The sequence below is a fragment of the Anopheles moucheti genome, chromosome 2 (genome assembly GCF_943734755.1).
Source record: "Anopheles moucheti chromosome 2, idAnoMoucSN_F20_07, whole genome shotgun sequence".
NCBI classification, from domain to species: Eukaryota; Metazoa; Arthropoda; class Insecta; order Diptera; family Culicidae; genus Anopheles; species Anopheles moucheti.
In genome coordinates, this window is record NC_069140.1 from 12,515,246 (window position 1) to 12,536,106 (window position 20,861).

Below are 20,861 nucleotides of genomic sequence, written 5' to 3' on the forward strand. Positions count from 1 at the left end.
CTCCATCAAAAGTGAACAAATCGTGTTGTTTGTATCATCATATTCTTAAATTGCAGCGCATAACGAGCATTGCAATAAGAACAGCACGCCCAATCAGGCAGACAGTTCATCACGTTTCGCCTTTCCCAGTGCGGTTTGACTGATAGTTCGCAATCGTGTTCGCTGTCAAATTTAATTTACACCCCACCGAAAACCCTCACTGTCACTTTGCACCATAATTATCGCGCGATGCGTTCACCCCGACCGTTCGTCCATCCGATCAACCGACCCGCCGTTAAGGAACGCCGATCGCACATCGCGCGAGCTAATTTGATTGTCACGTCGCGTTTTAATGCAGTAATTAGGCTGATTCATGCTTCCCCTCTGGCCGCCGGTATGGGTTCGGTTTTTGTTTCGCCAGTTGTAATAATCACGGCGCTATTCGACGATTATGGTCGCATTATGTTTATCATTCGGTTCAGTTCGGCGCCTGCCCGGGGATTATTCGTCACATTGTTCGCACAACGTGGCACCCGTGGCAAATCTTAATATGCCCTAGGTGATGCGGATTTAAAGCACAATTAGAAATAGATGGATGCGTGGGTTGCGGCGGGAGATTAGGACAGCTTGACATTGATTATTAAATTAAGATTAAATATGTCTACATCATAAGCAATTGTACTGGTAATGGGTATGATGTTATTAAACAATTACTAGTAATTTATATAGGCATCCATTAATATTGCTTTTCGATATTGGAAAATCAATCATTGCAGCAGATGCTCGGTTTAGTCCTTTTTTATTTAAAGCTGTTTGAAATTATTGATAATTTTAAGACAGTAATTAACGGTCAATTAATCGTTTAGTTTTCAAACAAATTTTTCACACATGTTTCATTGATTTTATGTTTGTAGCTATTTTTCAAAATGTGGTTCAAAATAGTATAATTGTATACCTTTTTGTTTACAGTGACATAATGGTGTATCAACAAAAAATCTACACGTTGATAGAAAATTAGGAGAAATAGTTTAATATTAATAATAAAATAATAATAATAATAACAATAATAATAATAATAATAATAATAATAATAATAATAATAATACACGATAATAATTTAAATTATACGCTTCAAAAACTTCAACATACAGTAATATAGAAAATATTCATCACAAAGCAGTTTTGCCTAAGAAGCAAAACGTAAAACAGACGATAATAAATCCATAAACATTGAAATGAGACAAAATCCTCCGAAATAGGTCATTCGTGTAATAAAGGTTAGGCAAAAACGAAAACTGAAACGAGCTAACGAAGCCGCTAACGAAATGTACCAGTCCGCCAAAAAACACTCCGCCCGTCAGGTGGCCACCGGGTAGCGCTAGTTGTTTGGAAATAAAACAAATGGCCAACCGGTATCGGTACGGTATGTGGAGCATGGTAAAAAATGACGGAATTTCCTATTCAAACCGAACATACCTTCACGGAAAACGGCCCCTCAAACGCTGTTTGGATTCGTGCAATCGTGTGATGGAATTTCCTTCACTGCCATTCCCCATGCGCAACAACGCCGACCCATTGGCCCAAATGCATCACACGCCGCTGTTGCCTGTTGTGTGAGAAAACTTCGAAAGTCACGCGCATCCATCTCAGCAGCTGAAAATTGGACATTTATCTCCGTTCGTGTGATTTTGCACGCGAAATGAAGATAAAACGGGACGACATATTTCTTTTCCGTCGACGGAGCGGTAGAATGGCGTTGGAAGCGGCGAGATCATTCGGCGAGACATTTCGGAAGCCTTTTGTTATTTATAACACTTTTCCTCCCCCCCCCCCCCCCCTCCCCCATTTGAACACAGCTGGTAGTGGCTGGTTGACGGTGAGCTGTTTTATGATATTTTTCCTCCCGGTCGCTTTTGCTTTCTTTGCCCCGGTTTTTCCTTCGACTCACTCGTCGCGTCAGATCAGGCACAGTTGATGGTTGATGGTGATGAGGTTGGAACCATCCGGAATGGTGGCTTAACTGAGTCACGTTACGATGGGCCGGAGTAGAAGCTTCTTGCGGGCACTCTGCCCTGAGAGATCATGGACGATAAATTGTTTCATTACTGTTTTAACGTGCTGTACCGCCATCGATCCAGTAGCGTGATTTACCAAATAAATTTTAGCATCATGCTTCAAGCTTCGCTCTTCACGCGCACAGATTACCAAGAGGAACTCTTGCATGGATGTGGAGGAAAATGCCAGACCCGGGGTGACTTGTGTTGTCAGCCAAGGTGTCTGGGTAGTGCTTCATATCGTCAGACGATAATTTGTTTACACTCAATTCATCACCTATCCATCAAGATTGATGTCGAAGATGGGTGCCTTATACAGAGTAAACAGACAGTCCGGAGGTAGTTATGGAATTTATTGATGGCACATCTTGCGGATGTCATGTAAATTTATCTAATAGTTTATGTTTTAAATAAATTTCCTGAACAGGGATAATATTCTCTAAATATCGCACTCATCATTCTCATTGTTGTATCAGAAACCAAATTTCCAAGAAATTCCGCCTAGCGCACAGCTTACTGTAGCAAGCACAACATTTTGCTACCAGAGCGTAAGATGCTTCCCGAGAGTGATCCGTTCGCACCCGAAAAACAGGGTATAAAAGGGGATCCTGCGCTGGTTTTAATCAGTTATTAGTGAACGCGCAAGGACTAAGGACAGTTCCATCCGCTCTCGCAAACTCACCACGTTAGCTCTCGCAGCTTCAACAAGTCGGCTCTCGCAGCCTCACCAAGTCGGCTCTCGCAGCCTCAACACGTCGGCTCTCGCAGCCTCACCACGTTGGCTCTCGCAGCCTCACTACGTTCGGCTCTCGCAGCCTCAACACGTCGGCTCTCGCAGCCTCACCACGTTAGCTCTCGTAGCTTCAACACGTTGGCTCTCGCAGCCTCACCACGTTGGCTCTCGCAGCCTCAGCACGACGGCTCTCACAGCCTCATCATCCGGCTTTAGGCCCATCGAGGAAGACCTGGCCTTCGAGCCCATCGAGGAAGACCGTGTCTTTAGGCCTATCGAAAAGGCCTGGCTTTAGGCCCATCGAGGAAGACCTGGCCTTCGAGCCCATCGAGGAAGACCTTGGCTTCTAGCCCAACGAGGAAGACCTGACCTTCGAGCCCTTCGAGGAAGTCCTGGCTTTCGAGCCAACACGAAGACTGTTCATTGTTAAAAGATAATAAAACACAACGTAGGGTAAAAGTGAACAGAACATTTGGTGCGTAGTGACCAGGATACGTATTGGACAAACAACTGCGTAGTGATCAGAATACGTGTCGGAAAAAAACATTCGCGTAGTGCTCAGAATACGTATCGGAAAGTATTCGCTATAAAGTGACTCAATTTCGTATCGCCAGTGAAGCAACCAAACTACGGAATAATAGTGAAACACAAACCTTCATTCGACGTTAAGAGTGAATAAGAACAAGGCATCACAATGAGTGAAGAAACCCGCATTCGCACGAAGACCAACAGATTGGAAAGGTATGTAATTTCACTCCGTAACATAGAGAGCTTCGCTAAAGGCTATAGTGAAGATCAAAAGCATCAAGTAGGCGATCGTCTGATTAGGCTAGACAAGGTATTCGAGTTATTTGAGTCTGCTGTTGACGAACTATGTGCGTTGCCTATAACAAGCGAATTACAGACAAAAGTTAATATGACCACCTCAGAGATGGAAGAATTATTCTTCAAAACTAAAGCCATTTTGTCTCAAGTAATTCCCATGCAGCACAAGACAGAAGAAGAAAAATCTAAGGAAGAAGTGCCATGTAATCTGAAAGGAGTAAAATTGCCATCCATTAAGCTGGAGGAGTTTGATGGAGACTATAAAAAGTGGTTAACCTTTCATGATAGTTTCAACTCCCTTATTCATACTTCGGATAAAATTAATGAAATACAGAAGTTTCATTATTTAAAGGCCTCCTTAAAAGGAGAAGCTGCGAGTTTGATACAGGCCATCGCTATCACGACGGATGGCTATGAAATTGCTTGGAAAACGCTTGTTGAACGTTATTCCAACAAGGTTTTGTTGAAGAAGCGACATGTTCGTGCCTTGTTGCAAATACCAAGAGTTAGTCAGGCGAGTGACGAAGCTCTTCGAAAACTGGTAAATGATTTTCAATTACATTTACAAATCCTTCAACAATTGGGAGAAACAATTGACGAAAAGAGTACCATTTTGGTGGAAATGCTGAGTGATAAGCTTGATAAAGCCACTCTTAAGGCATGGGAAGAATTTATTGCCCCCGAAGAGCAACCAACGCTCACTAAAATGATCGAGTTTATCAAACGACGTTCGACCATGTATGAAAGCTTGGGAATAAACGCACAGCCGTTAACATCTATGATCGGGGAACGTAAAAGATTCCCTCAAGAACGTAAGACATTCGTTAACACAGCATCCACAAGTGTAACGAAATGCGCGTCCTGTGGCCAAGCTCACAAAATTTATCAGTGTACAAAGTTTAACACTCTTAATGTACAAGATCGTCGCAATATGGTCAACCAGAAACGTCTATGTTTCAATTGCCTTAGCGAAGGCCATCAAAGTAAGAAATGTACCTCGAAATACGTTTGCAAGATATGTGGTCAAAATCATAATACGCTTTTACACATCGGTTTACAAGAGAATGACAAGCCTTTGCGATCATCTGATGTCCAGCAGCCCATTGCTACCATTAACACCTCGTCCACTCAGACCAACCGACCAGGTTTTACACACGTTTTGTTATCTACAGTAATGTTAAATGTTATCGGCCTAAATGGAGAGAAATACCCTGTGCGAGCACTTCTAGACAGTGGTTCGCAAATAAGCGTTATTTCAGAACAAGTGTGCCAGCACTTACGTGCTTCTCGCAGGCCAGTTAAGATATCTATTGGAGGTATCAATGGAACGCTATCGAGTGCACGACATGAAATAACTGCAGCAATAGAATCGAGATGTGAGACGTTCAAAACGGTCTTAGACTTTACCGTGGTCTCAAGAGTAACCTATGACACTCCATCGGTTCCATACTCAGCGGTCGATTGGGATATTCCAACCCAGCTAGCGCTTGCAGATCCTCATTACAATACTCCTGGTCGAATCGACATGATTATTGGCGCAAGTCTGTTTTACAACTTGTTAAAGTCTGGGCGATTCAACATACCACATTCGAACATGGCAATGATAGAAACCGTCTTTGGCTGGATTGTCACTGGTTTGGCAACAAGAAATCAATCCACAGAAGTTCAGCATGCTTCTTGTAATTTGACAGTAGTTCCAAACATCCAGCAACAGATGGAACGTTTTTGGCAAATAGAAGAATTGCAAGAAAAGAACATGCTCACACCAAACGAGCAAAGGTGTGAAGATTACTATAAAGACACAACTACACGTGATATCCATGGGCGATATATTGTAAAGCTACCAAAGCATCCCGAATATCAGCAGATGATTGGGCACTCGAAGACAGCAGCGCTACGACGATTTGCTTCATTAGAACGTAAACTCCAAGGGAATGAACAGCTAAGAATTCAATACAACAGCTTTATGGAAGAATATATTTCACTTGGCCATATGAGTTTAGTTACAAATGAAAAGCCTGATTCGACAACAACGTATTATCTTCCACATCATCCGGTCATCAAAGAAGCTTCCACTACTACAAAGTTACGAGTTGTATTCGATGGTTCGGCAGTTACTACTACTGGCAAGTCTCTCAACGATGCATTATTGGTTGGTCCGGTAGTACAGGACGATTTGTTGAGTTTGGTAATACGCTTTCGTAAATTTCCGATTGCTTTAATAGCAGACATCGAAAAAATGTACCGTCAGGTATCAGTACATCCTGACGATAAACCATTACAGCAAATTTTATGGCGTTTCAAAACTGACCAACCCATTCAAAGCTATCAGCTTGACACAGTTACGTACGGCTTGGCACCATCTTCTTATCTCGCCACAAGAACACTCCTAAAGCTCGCAGAAGACGAAGGTGAAGCCTTCCCACTAGCTGCCAATGCCATCAAACGGCAGCTATACGTCGATGATTTGATAGCAGGAGCTGATGATATTGAAGGAGCCATTCAATTACGCGATGAACTAAATGTACTTCTTCGTAAAGGTGGATTCAAATTCCGGAAATGGTGCTCGAACTCGCTTCCTGTTTTGGATGATCTTCCTACAGAGTTGTTGGGAACAAAATCTGCAAAGGTTTTCGACGAAGATGAGAGCATCAACACACTTGGAATTCGTTGGGAACCACAGGCTGATGTTTTCGGTTTCAACGTTTCTGCAACCATTAAGGCTGAACCCTACACGAAACGAAACATATTATCTGCAATTGCTAAACTATACGATCCTTTAGGGTTCATAGCTCCAGTCATCGTTAAAGCAAAGATTTTAATGCAAGCTCTTTGGGTATCAACGTCGGATTGGGATGAGCAAATTCCCGATCACTTACAAAAGTTATGGATTGCATTTTGCGATCAATTGCCAAGTATACTGAAGTTAACCATTCCAAGATTTGCATTTATCGCGCAGTACCAACAAGTAGATTTACATTGCTTCGCCGATGCATCCGAGGCGGCGTATGGAGCATGTCTATACATCAGAACAGAAGACATCAATGGCAAAACAGCGGTAAGTCTACTAGTGTCAAAATCCAGAGTATCACCCCTAAAGCCTCTTACAATTCCTCGGTTGGAATTATGTGCTGCGCTGCTTGCTGCTCGATTGTTTGATAAAGCCAAAAAGGCATTGTTAATGCCGATTAATAGAAGTGTTTTTTGGTCTGATTCTACTGTGACACTTCAGTGGCTACAGTCGCCACCGAGAACATGGAAAACCTTTGTGGCAAATCGAGTCGCTGAAATACAAGAGCTAACACAAGACGCAAGATGGCAACATGTAGCTGGTAAGGACAACCCAGCTGATCTTGTATCTCGTGGTATGTCTGCAAACGAACTCGTTGAAAGCGACCTCTGGAAAAACGGTCCCTTTTGGTTAAAGGAACCAACGTCATGTTGGCCTCAGAATGTTTTTTCTGCTACCAAGCAAGTCGAAGATGAAAGGAAAGCCTGCGTCATAACATTGGCGTCACAAGCCAAAGAACCTAATGAGATATTTCAACGTTTCTCATCGTTTTCAACGTTAGTACGAGTTATTGGGTTCTGTTTAAGGTTCATGAACAATTCTCGCAATCCTCAAAGCAAGCTGACAAGTAAATCTTTATCCGTCAGTGAATTGCGTAAGGCAAAAATGGTGTTAGTTAAGCTCGTTCAAACTGAAATCTTTCCTGACGAACTCAAATGCTTAAAAAAGGGTATTTTAATCCCTCGTTCCTCAAAGTTAAAACTACTCAGTCCATTTATTGACGAAAACGGATTGATTCGAGTTGGCGGACGTTTGCGACAATCTGGAGCGTCATACGATATTCAACATCAAATCGTCATTCCTGGTTTTCATCCCTTCACACGAATGCTTCTAGCACACACACATCGCAAATCCATGCATCTGGGCGTATCTGGAACATTGGCTGTTGTTCGAGATGAGTATTGGCCACTCAACGGTAAACGAGCTATACGGAGTGCCATACGGAGCTGTTACCGTTGCTCTAGAGCAAATCCGCAACCCATTCTTCAACCAGAAGGACAGCTTCCGATTGGACGTGTTACACCTTCCAGTGCTTTCACTAGTACAGGACTGGATTACTGTGGTCCATTCTTGCTTAAACCACCTCATCGAAAAGCAGCGGCTCGAAAATGTTATGTCTGTGTGTTCGTATGTTTCAGCACAAAGGCGGTTCACTTCGAATTGGCGCATGACTTAAGCACTCCTACCTTCCTAATGGCGCTTGACAGATTTGTGTATCGAAGAGGAAAACCATTACACATCTATTCGGATAATGGAACTAATTTCATCGGGGCTAGAAATGAGTTAAACGTCATATATCAGATGCTGCATCAAGACCAGCCTTCTCAGCAGATTGCATCACACTTGTCCAACGAAGGTATTCAATGGCATCTTATACCACCGCGTGCACCTAACTTCGGTGGTTTGTGGGAAGCCGCTGTCAAAGCAGTAAAAACTCAGCTTGTTCGTCAACTAGGCACAGCGTTATTAACTTCAGAAGAGTTGAACACCGTGTTGATAAAAATAGAAGGCTGCCTAAACTCGCGACCATTACTACCTTTATCAGAGGATCCAAACGACTTGACATGTTTGACGCCAGCGCATTTCTTAACGCAGGGTAATTTGCGAGTGTTGCCTGAACATCAGTTAACTGAAATTCCTATTAATCGATTAAGTAGATACCAACTTCTCCAGCGATATTCACAATCTCTTTGGCAACGATGGAAACAAGAATACTTGAAAACGCTCAACATTAACCACCGCGCTAAACGAGATGAACAGCGTTTGAATGTAGGAGATGTAGTTATCATCAAAGATGAGCATTTACCCGCTGTGCAATGGCCATTGGCTCGAATCTTGGAACTACATCCAGGAGCGGATGAAGTCAACCGCGTGGCAACGCTACGCACACCAACTGGTGTCATAAAAAGGGCAGTATCAAAGATTTGCTCATTGGAGTGCGCTAAGGATAATTAGTTGAAAACTAGGTATTTCAAGGCGGCCGGTATGTTGTATCAGAAACCAAATTTCCAAGAAATTCCGCCTAGCGCACAGCTTACTGTAGCAAGCACAACATTTTGCTACCAGAGCGTAAGATGCTTCCCGAGAGTGATCCGTTCGCACCCGAAAAACAGGGTATAAAAGGGGATCCTGCGCTGGTTTTAATCAGTTATTAGTGAACGCGCAAGGACTAAGGACAGTTCCATCCGCTCTCGCAAACTCACCACGTTAGCTCTCGCAGCTTCAACAAGTCGGCTCTCGCAGCCTCACCAAGTCGGCTCTCGCAGCCTCAACACGTCGGCTCTCGCAGCCTCACCACGTTGGCTCTCGCAGCCTCACTACGTTCGGCTCTCGCAGCCTCAACACGTCGGCTCTCGCAGCCTCACCACGTTAGCTCTCGTAGCTTCAACACGTTGGCTCTCGCAGCCTCACCACGTTGGCTCTCGCAGCCTCAGCACGACGGCTCTCACAGCCTCATCATCCGGCTTTAGGCCCATCGAGGAAGACCTGGCCTTCGAGCCCATCGAGGAAGACCGTGTCTTTAGGCCTATCGAAAAGGCCTGGCTTTAGGCCCATCGAGGAAGACCTGGCCTTCGAGCCCATCGAGGAAGACCTTGGCTTCTAGCCCAACGAGGAAGACCTGACCTTCGAGCCCTTCGAGGAAGTCCTGGCTTTCGAGCCAACACGAAGACTGTTCATTGTTAAAAGATAATAAAACACAACGTAGGGTAAAAGTGAACAGAACACTCATCTTTTATGATCATTTTATTTCGTTTGTCTCTTTCAGCGTTTGGACAAACTTCTGCACCAACTGGCCCATCGACAAATCATCGAAGAGGTGAGTTTTTACACCTTTCTCTCGCTCTCTCTCTGTGTGTCTCTTCCCTACTTGGGTGTGTCAATACTCCACTTCACTGATCCTCATCAACCGTACGACTTCACCAACCTGACAATGACAAATGGCACTCGGCGGCATCTTGCCGGTTTGGGCCGGCTGTCCTCTTTAAGGATTCTCATTCTCGCTTGAAGTGGTCACTCGCCTGGTGCGCGCACCGTACGCAGCAGGATGTAATAAGCGTCACCGGTCGGTGCGTCGGTGGCGTTTGCCGGCCGGAAATTTGATACATCCTTCAGCAACGCGGGCGAATACACCCACTGGTATGCTTTGTTGTCCGACATCACGCGCGCCTTGGGTCGCACTAAAAGAACAAAGCCCAGCATGCGATCCGAACCGATCCCGGGGCTCACCCGTCATATGTTGATAATATTCTGTGCTTTCCATCGTTGCGTTTTTGTAGCCCCGTATTCACACCACAGCCCTGTCGCTGTTGCCATCTTTCGTCGTGCTGGATGAAAATGGAAAAGCTTCAAGGCGAGGCCAAACATGAATCTCCCACCGGGCTGTGGAAGCGGGAGTTCGGTTTCTTACGGGCGACGAACGCTCATCATCTGCAGCGGCAGTAGCGCCGGGGGCTTACGTGACACAATCCCATATCGGAACACTTGTGGGACACTTCGGCAGACCCTTCTCGCTTTTCTGCGTTCGGCTTATTGAACGTGTAACAACGCCCGCACGAGAAGTCTGGCCATGGGTTTGAATAGGATGCTGAATAAATGTCTCGAGAGGCATATTGCAGATAACGGACGTAAAGCAGATTAGACCTTGTTCTAGAACCACCACACCCGTGAAGGTGGCATTCATTCCGGCAGCGTCTTTTGTCCTTTTTTTCTCTTTCTCTTACCTGTCGGGGCCCGGTCATCTCGGGGGTGTTAAAGAAAACGGTGTGCGACGCGTTAGATTGCTGTGTTACAAATTTTCTATAGAGAAAATGAAAAATAACTAAGCTCATCGCCGAAGTTCCGGACCGGCGCCAGCACAAATTGACTCGAAGTGTTCCAATGTTTGCACAGTTACGGGTGAGGAAACATTTTAACAAGAAGCTCGTGTGCCGTCACGGCAGCGCAGGTACGCCGTGCGACCGGGACTAGAATGTCGTACCGCTGTGCGTGTCCAGACACGTACCGTGACATTCAAGCGTTTAGAAGAAAGGTGCAAGCACATGAGACATTCGCAGTAATCACATCTAATGTTTGTTGGTATGGTTGGTAATGGTGTGAAGGACTTTTTAAACATTTATTAATTGCACACATTTGACAACACCCAGCGGCGAAGGTGATTAATACAATATGCTTTAAATCATCCTGAAGCGAATACTTCTTAAATCAACAATAAGTACAAGAACAATTACTTTTAAGAAAGATAAGTGTATAACAATCGTATTTTTTATCTAGAGACATCAAGCAATCGATCTTACTGCGATTTTGAATTAAAATGAGATCGTAACCATTTCTGGATTTATTTCAAGTTGGATTGTAACATGTGGAAGTAGATATAGAATCTATCTTACAATTAAAATTTTGTGCAAGCTTTGCCGCATTGAAAACTTTTCCAAAGGGTTTAAGAAAAATTGAACGATAACAGTTTTAGGCTGCAAAATCTAGAATGATCCTTAATTACTTATCTCAAAAGGTCCTTAAAAGCTCTGAGAATATTTGGCTTGATTTTAATTTGGATAACACTTACTTGATCATATTTACTGCCGAGGCATTTTATTGTTGTTTTTTTTTTGTTATCAGCCACATAAGTTTCTAGTTATTTTAATTAGAATGTTTGAAAATTACATTCCATTAATAAAGATTCCTGTATTTATAACGACCTACCGAATCCGTCACCTCCTTGCCATTCTTGGTGATGATTTCCGATTCAAAAAAAGCTTCCTTTTCTGTATTCGTTTCGTTTGATGTTAGATTTAACACTCATTTATTAAATCCTTCCGTCGTTCCGTTTTACACTCGTACCGGAAACAGAGAAAACCGTACCATCAAGGTGGCCCGGTACTCCTATAGCACGCGTTGAGGTAATTAGATGTTCCGGAAAACGCCACAACTGCACAACCGAGCTTACGGCAAATGTAATGTAAGGCGCGCTGCAGAGCACGATACGGTTTAACTACCCGTGTAATGTGTGGTTTTAAAGTGTAATTTTAAAGCATTATTTCACACGCATTGAGCACGCAGCTAATCCTTACCCCCCGGGAGCTTGCCGGCGGTGGGGCGGAACGCGTCCCACAAATCCCAAGTTGATTGCGAATGCGATTGAGCGTTTAAATGCGAGCGCGTGTTTTATAATGATTTACTCGCCGAACAAAAGCTTTTCCGTTGTGCCCTCTGTGCTGGTACGCTTAAACCGGGGCAGACGAAAGAACTTGGCTGGCTGTAATGAGTTTCATTAATTTCAATGAGTGGAATGGATTGCATTTAGACTTATGTGTTTTTGGATTGATTTCGGTTTCATGAAAGCATCATTTGATGTTTGACTTTTATTATCAGCTTAATAATAGCAGCCATTATGTTGCGCTCTGCTGTGACTTCAAGGTCGCTAGAACTTTTGTACATTGTTTCTATTTCGTGAGCGTTGGTTCTTCTAAAATAGGTAATTATTGTGTTATTTCCAACACTTTTTCAAATATTATTTTAGCTGAGATGCGCCATAAACCTATTTTTGTTCTTTTACTTAACGTAAATTTTTTGCCTCGAAGTAAAGAAAAGTAGAATCAATAAGGTTATACGCGAAAAAATAATCTTTGCAAAAGCTTACTGATACTGTAATGAAGGGTATTGCGGAGCTTGGTGAACAATTGAAGAATTTTTCATTATCAACAGAACATAGTGGAGAGACAAAACTGATCGAAAAAAAAACGAATTCTGCACCAACCAACTCTTTTGCTTGTGAAATGGACTTGAGAATGGTTCATAAATAACTGATAAAAGCAACGGCGACGGCAAAGGTTTCTAAGCCTTCCCATTAAAAGGAAATGACTAATGGATGAACTTATTCGAGTTCCCGTCCGAATGGTTTCAATCGAGTATCGGCAAAGAGCCGGAAACTTTTGCAAGAGGCAAAAAAGCCATACACAGCAGAGAAACTGCATCCGTTGAGGATGTCTTCCCGAAGCCCAGCCGGGTATTCATCTTTCATATGCGAGAAGATCAACGGAAGGATACGCAACCACAAAGTGGTGGAGAAAAATGGTGGACACCGAGAGGCAACCCGAATATTGCACAGTGCCCTTTTTGCCGGTTTCTTATCTGTTCGCTGCCATGGATGGAACTTTACCTCCAACGGTCTCAACCATCCCGATCGAAATGATCGAATTAAGTAATTTACCCTAATGCAATGGTTGCCCTTTTGCCGCCCTGTTGTAGGCTAAAGAAAAGTGAACCACTGAAAGTTTTACGGACGGATGAGGACTTGTGGAGAAGGAAGCGGACAGAGAATAAGATGGACACCATAACCACAACCACAAGAAAGTAATAGTTCATTGCAAAGGATGTGAGGTTGGAACTAATAAGGTTTCTGGAGTAATTCTTGATCGAACTGATTGGTGTACCGCGTGAAGAAGCATGATGTATTTTTCGATAAGTAAGCGTTACGTGAAAATGGTATTTAAGTTATGTTTCAAAGCGTAACAAGATAGCAGGTAAACTTATCAATAAAAGTATTATTTTGTTTCTCTATTTATACATGTAAAATGACAATATATTTTATTACATTTGTTATAACGACAAAATAATAACATCGATTCAGCATTGTACCGGTGGACAACATAACAAAGTTGTATGTGTTAGTTTCTGACACAACTGATTCAGTGTAAGTTAAACGAACAGATCGGATGCATTCATGCCGATTGAACCTCGTTCGAAAAGTTTCTAATCAGTTCCTGTCAGCTAGTCAAGGGCTCCTCCTTTCCTTTTCCGCAACCACCACCACCAGAAGCCACTTACTTATGAGAGGGCTAAAGTCATAAATTAATTCCTATTTCATCGCTCACCAACATACTCTGTAGTAGCACTTGCATGCAGCAACGTCTGTGGTGGTTTTTTTGTTCTTCCTCTGCAGTCTCGTGATAACCGCAACCATCCGTACCAGCGGTGGCTCACAGTTTTCCACATCTTTCAACCACTGCCTCGCCTCAGGACATTCTCACATTAAAGATCTGAGAGAAGTGGCTGCGGCGAGAGAGAGAGAGATGTGAGAAGAAATGAGAAATGAAAATAAGGTGTCATCTTTAGCACGATAGAAAAAGCTCGTTGTTCGTCGTGGCATTAAAGATTGCTGCCACTTCAGGAGCCCGAAGAGTTCGCTTCTTTCTGAGGATAAAACAACGTCTGCACATTGTGAAATATTAAGCCATGGTTCACATTTCAACCACCGTCTGCAAGTCGGTTTATTTAATTTACGTGCGGTTTCGCTTCGTGATGGTACTGTTGGAGCTGTTATTTATTTTACGACTGCACCGCATGGAGAAATTAAGCTCGTAACTGTCGCATCACACTTTTACTATTTTTTTTTTGGTGCCTCGTAAAGCAACATAAACTGCATGCAATCCTTTCGACCACTTGCACAATCCCCCTCACGCAGCCCGTGCGCAGCAGCAGCAGAACATTCGGAAAGACTGGCTCAAAGTCCTTGATTTTCTGTCCACGGTAGGGTTGAGAGCGTTCTCTCCCTTTTTGCACTTACATTCGCGTGGCGCGATTGTTGATGACAATGGAGGACGGAAAATGTGAGTGAAAATCTAAAATTCCATTATGAATAATGGGGACGATGTAATTATTTTACCGGCTCGTGTTGGGGAAGCGTTGCAGCAACGGTTTGTGTGGCTGACCGACGGGACGAATGGTGAGCTGGATGGCAGCCGTAGCGTTCCGTAGAGTGGAAAGTTAAATTAATAAGCTTTCGAATGCACCGGGCAAAAGCCATCTGCCGGTGATGCGTCCATGATGGTTGGCAGTGATTGTTTCTGCATAAAATATTGCTACCGAGCGTGGAAAGCGTTGTGCTCTTGAATGGTTAATCATGGGAATTTTTTCGGAGATTTTTATGCTGGAACCATGTACAATCATTATTGTGGTCACCTCTTTACCTTGCGGTACAAACCATTCATTAATTAATATTTATTTTAATTGACCTGTCTACTCACACGATGGAAAAAGGACTAGAATGTAAAGAAAATGAAGCAATGACTGGAAATAACGGACAATAATTATCCATAAATGTGAATATGATCGGCATAATGGAACACAAGTGGAAAACAGTCAAAGGTTTTTGACAGTTTTGGCAGTGCCCATAACAATCAATTGTTTTCCCAGCACTTTTAATAGATTCTTTTCCAATTGGATCTCACCAAAACGTTTTCACAAACGGTAGCACATTTTCAAACAATTGAGCAATTTTCCACGATGCATGAATTGTAGCATTACGTTTTGTCAATAGAGTGCACGGAATTTCCCATTCCCAAGCAATCAGTTTCGTTCGGGGAAATTGTCCCGAACGTTTTCGTGTACGATCGTGCAAGTGTCGTTTGTTTCCGGTGAAAATAAAATGAAGCCATTTCGCGTATGTTACACGTACTGCTCGCGCTAGGCCTGATTGGAAGCTATTGTTGGTACGTTTTTTTGTTCGCGAATGGTCTTAGATATAATTTGCATCGAGGATAGAGGTGCGGTAAGATAGACGGGCTAAACGACCATCGTGAAGGTCATGAATAAACAAATTTGTATGAATATTAGAACTAGATTGGAAAAATTTCAATTTCGGCGACGTGCTACGCTGCAGACATTCGTCTATGGGGCAGGAAAGTGATTTGAAAATCAGGAATGAAATTTTATTTTGGTGAACAGAAGATTTTTGTTTATGGTCGTCGTGCATTTAGGGAAATTTGAAGCGGGCTTAAATAAACTTGAAGAAAAGCTATAAGAGGATTACGTTGGCTTGCAAGGTTAAGCGTTTCTCAATTATTTTAAAAATAGGAATATAAACTGAATGCGAACATTGTCTAAGGGAACTTTCTTGATATGGCAATTTCAGTTAGCAGTCAGCAGGAGTATGGACTAGAGCCCAGATCATTTCTAGGCAAGAGACCTTAATACTAAACTCTAGGAAGCTATGTCCGACCTGTTTTCAATTTGTATCATACAAATGTTTTGGAGTTTTGGTTTGTGGGAATCTTTTCCTGAATTTAGCGAACAATCAATTTAATGACACTGAAATACCAACGGGAAATGAGATTGGTGATGTGTGATAATTTGTTGAACCAAAAGATTGCTGTCCATTTACTTGAGAATCAAATAGTCAAATAAGGGAGTTTTGGTCCAACAGAGTCCTTTGACAATACTTTAGTCAAATAGGGTAAATTTGTGGTAACTAAGTTGTCTGGTTGGTTGGTTGTCTGGGAACGGAACATTATTTTTATTTTCATATTAGCAAAGTATTCTAAGCTAGTTTTTGGGACTTAATTGTGTATCATCTCTTAATAATATAGGATGCGATGATCTAGATTTAACATCACAAGAGGGTTCTCGATATGTTCCAACACCGAATTGTAAATGATTCTCTCTAGATAATTTAAATAATCGGATACAAATTAAGAACTGCTTTTTTAAGAGAACCCTAAAAACCGGAAACATGGTTTAATGATGAAAACCCGTGGATAACTCGTAAAGAATCACGCATGAAATCTAACATTCAGTAAAATATACCCAGCACACTGCACAGCGACGTTGTGCATTGTAATAAATTAGTACAAAATAAATCTACTACAAGGTTTCACCTGTTTTCAGCATATAAACCTATACATCTGTACCAGCAGCTCAAAATACGAGCCAAACCAAGCACCACAACATCTGTCGCTGTCAGACGTGCGACAGAATTAATGGATCAAAAACAATCGTACACCCGCAAAACTGGTTGATGGTTATGAAAGTGGGATGATTGTTAATGCTTTTTTTTTTATTTTCCCACGCCGTAGTCGGACTTCACGTCGCAGTGGTGGAGCAAAGTTTTGGTTTCGGCGAAACAAGAAATATCCTGCTCCTACCCTCGCACCGCAGCAAACAAAGGAGAAAATCCACCGAGATAAAAAGCCGGCTGTTGATCGTGAGCGGGAAATCACCGCCCATTGCCACCGTGGTTTTGGTTTCGTGTTGATACATAGTGGCGACCGCATTCTGTGCAACGTTTGCTGTTATGATGTTGCGCTGCCTGAAGGGGGTGTTTGCTGAACAGCGTGGCAGGGTGGGCCTACGATGACAGACCGAAAGCGGGCTGATGACGATATTTGTCGCCGTGCACGTTTCTGGCGCAAAAATAGATGTCCCGCAGTGGCCAAAAATAAAACCCTTCGAAACGAGGCGAGGGGCTACTCTACGTTGTGCCCCCCACGTTGCGTCTGGCCGGTGTGAATGTTAAACATGCGACAAATTTATCACCTTCGCGCATAGCATCAATCCTGCCCGCTGGGCCACCCACCCGGCGTACAAGTGCAAACCTTACCCTTCGGCCGGGGGCCTAACGGACGGTTCGGATCGGTAACATCGACGAGTGCAAACGCGAAGGATCTTTTTGTGCGAACGCCATGAAATGACTCCCACTGGCGACCATCATGGTGGATTATCATCATAAGTGGGTATATTTCAACAGTAATTATCTTGCTGCTTTCTCCCAACCCTTGTGCTCCAGTCCACACACTGCTGGTTCGGCGGGGTACGTCGCAATCAACGCCAGCCTCATTTTCCATCTTCATTTTCCGTTCCAGCGGACACTTTACTCGCCGCTTTCCACCCGGACCCGGGGTGGACCGCGTTGGTTCGTGTTTGTTTACTTTTCATTTTCACACTCGCGACTCTCGTGCGTGATAAATGGGTGACTTCTGGTCACTAAACTTGCGCCAGCAAAATGTTGCGCCACTAGTTGAGGTGATGTTTTATGAGGTAACCTTTATCTGGCCAAGGGTCGATCGAAAAGTGGCGCACCTCTTTTACAGCACGTGTTAATTATCATTACAAAATGCACATAATCTCGCTGTGTTAACTGATACAATTTTGATAATCCCTTTGGAGAATAGTTGATCTTGTGTTTATTTACCAGATTATTCAACACTTCTATACTTGAGGGGAGATATAATGCGGAGAACTTCTGTAAATGTAAAAATGTGCCATTTAAATGCGTGTGTCTTAAAAACTTGTTTTTAAAGAGTTTTTTTTAGCGAACTTGCTTTTAAATAGATCATGTTTAGTGGAAAACTTTGGAATTGTAAATTAAATTCAAATTGTAAATCAAATTTTTAAAGTTAAATTAGAATTAAACGTGATATTAAATGAAAAAGTTCTAACTTGCAAATCAATTCCAAATACAACTCAATCCCAAATACAAATCTTTTTAAAATTCAACTTTGCAAAGTATTCTTGAGACAATTGCAGTGAATTCAATCTTAGAACTATCTGTTAATTCAAAATTTCTGCTGTATGTATATGAATTTTTATTTGCTAGTTTCAACATATAAAAATGCAGTTAATGGCCATTAGAGAATCATTGAAAGCGCCCAACACAATGATTGGTTTTTATGGCTCTCTGATGAGCAAATGAAACATGCAAACTGGTTTTTTATTATCTGTTTTTTACAGTGAAATTAAACTGTCATTGTTACGAAACGTGTTGCGAGAAAAAGATTTACAGCGCGATCGTTCAGCAAAAACCGGTACCGGAGTGCATAATGCACTTTACATCGCCCCCGAGCGTCAAATGATTGACGATTTGAATTGTTGTACCAGGCGTCTCCATCGTTCGGTGTTCGGTGCTACATGGAAATTGCATTTTACATCACATTCCGGCCTGCCTTCGGTGAATCATTTGGGTTTTATATTATTATTTACCAAACCGCAAACTCAATGAGTGTGTATGTGTGTTTGTTGTTTTTTTTTGTATTCTATTTCTTGCGCTCTCCATTACGCGCGTGTACCGTTGCACCGTTCGGTGGATATTTATTACTCAATAAATCTTCCACAGCGTGAACACATTCCCCGGTAGTGCTCGCGGGCAAGATTGCATTTGCTGTTACGAATTCCACCACGATAACGGGCCTCCCGTGGATTGTGGACAACCCTCGAAATTGACGGCTGATGAATTTATTCGCCCATTAACCTTCGCCGCCCAGCTAATCGATCTGCCAGCGAGATTCACAGCGGGCTGCTATGATGGATGTTGTTTGATGAGGAATCAATTGCACTTTCGCAGTACGCTCCCGACTGTGGCTATGCGAATGTGCATTTTGTTAGAGTATGTATCGAAACGTATGATTGAAATTTGTTGATTGTCTATTAATTTATTAGGAATGAATGTCATTACAATGAAACGGTTTGTGGTGCAATTTTAAAATTTTGCTTTGTTATATTTATTGCACGATATATTGCTACCAAGCATACAAAGTAAACAATTTCGTACACAAGAGTTACTCTCATATTTTTACGCACTATTGTTAATAGCAGCGAGTCCCCCGAATCAGTACTTCATATTTACAGATAGCCTTAGTGCTATTGAAGCACTGAAAACTCCGAGGGCTGTTAAGAGCCAAGTCCATCTTGTAGCTAAAATTGTTGAGCTGCTCGGCTCAATGTTTAACAAGGCGTTTAGAATATCGCTAATTTGGGTCCCTTCTCATTCGGGAATACCTGGTAACGAGAAAGCTGACTCACTGGCCAAAACAGGCGCCACAGAAGGCGTTTTTTACGACAGGCCTATCTCAACCCAAGAATTCCTCCGTTCGCCACAGCAACTTTTCCTGTCAAGATGGCAGAGCATGTGGGAAGCGGACGAATTAGGGCGTTTCCTTTTCTCGATCTCTCCGCAAGTGTCCCTGCGGCCTTGGTTTGGTGGGCTCCCTGTAGATCGTGCTTTCATTCGAATGATGTCCCGACTCATGTCGAATCATTTCGCTTTGGATGGACATCTACAGCGTATTAATCTGGCAACGTCAAAGGTATGTGGCTGCGGTGTAGGATTTCACGATGTGGACCACCTTCTGTGGTCCTGCGTGGAGTTTGAAACCGCCAGACCTTCCTTGTTGGATGCGGCCGGGATAATCGGAAGGCTCCCGGGTACTCCAATACGCGACATTTTGGGGTGTAGGGACCTCAAGTTTATGAGGCTCATTTACTGCTTTGCGCGAGATAACGGACTTATCCTTTGATTCCTATCCTTAATTTCCATTGTTCCCATATCCCTTCGTAGTCCATCTTTTGTTTTTGTTGTCTTGTGGATAATTGTTTGTGCCACTTTAAGCCGATGAGGAAGCAGTCACCTCCAAGGACAACGCCAAAACCACTGAAAGGGAGGCAGACTTATTGGTGTATACTTGTAGTCCGTCTCTAACCCATCTGCTGTCTTGTTTTGTTCTAGTTCCGTTAAGGGTCGGCCAAAGTCGAACAGTGCCAAGTTGTTCCAGTGAAGAGTGGCGCAATCGCCCATCAGCCACACCACGTACAATAGATGCAACACATAAACCACTATGCATCACAACAACTAAAACAATAGCCCCGGATCAATACCATCACACAAAACAATAGGACAACAGACGTATCACATACAACAACGACAGACAAACAACATCGAAATACACCAACTACCATCACAACCGAGCATGCCCGGGATAAGGTAAATCGCAAGGAGGAAATGCCTTGTGACAAAAATTTGTTATTTTCATTCAACACAAGCGGTGTTGAAAATACGGCATTGCCGTCATAATGGAATTTAAATAAAAAGTTACTCTCATATTGCTTGCTAACACGACTACATTACAGGTGGTTGAGAGTGCGGTAATTAAATTACAATGTAAACTACAACACACCTTCGTAGGGTCGCAAGCTGACAGACGATGCAACAAATGTTGTGAGAAGAAAATTGCTTTCGCTTTATCTCACTCCCCTTCCCTGCCCGGTGGCGCCTTCAACGTTTGATCGATTGCCCCTAATTCCTGCCTTTTCACCTATACGTGCTGCATTTTGATTTTTCGGCTGCGAAAAGCCAGTGTAAACGGTGAATCAGCACGAACACGCTTCGTGCAACCCGGCGGACGATCGCTCTCGATACTACTACTGCACAGCTGGTTCAACTATTGCAATCAAACTTTCCCGTCCGGGGTGCTCCATTGGCCACGTACTGGTTCGAACGTTCCTTCAAGATGCACTATCAAACTCGCAGCTGGGAAAACAGGCGAATCGATTATTGATTTATTGCAAGTGCTTCGGTACCGCCTTGCGGCATCCGGGATGTGGCCAAAGCGCCCGCAGATGTGGTGTTGGAAAACGAGAGCGTTTTAACCCC

At 43.0% G+C, this 20,861-nt stretch overlaps 1 protein-coding gene across 1 annotated transcript in view; it reads left to right on the forward strand.

Moving 5' to 3' along the window:
* The window catches only part of LOC128299102 (uncharacterized), an 84,601-nt gene that overhangs the window by 53,104 nt on the left and 10,636 nt on the right, over window positions 1-20,861 (forward strand). Inside the window, exon 4 of the mRNA XM_053034964.1 lies at window positions 9,429-9,479. Coding sequence (XP_052890924.1) covers window positions 9,429-9,479 — 51 coding nt within the window. The remainder of the gene's footprint in view (window positions 1-9,428; window positions 9,480-20,861) is intronic.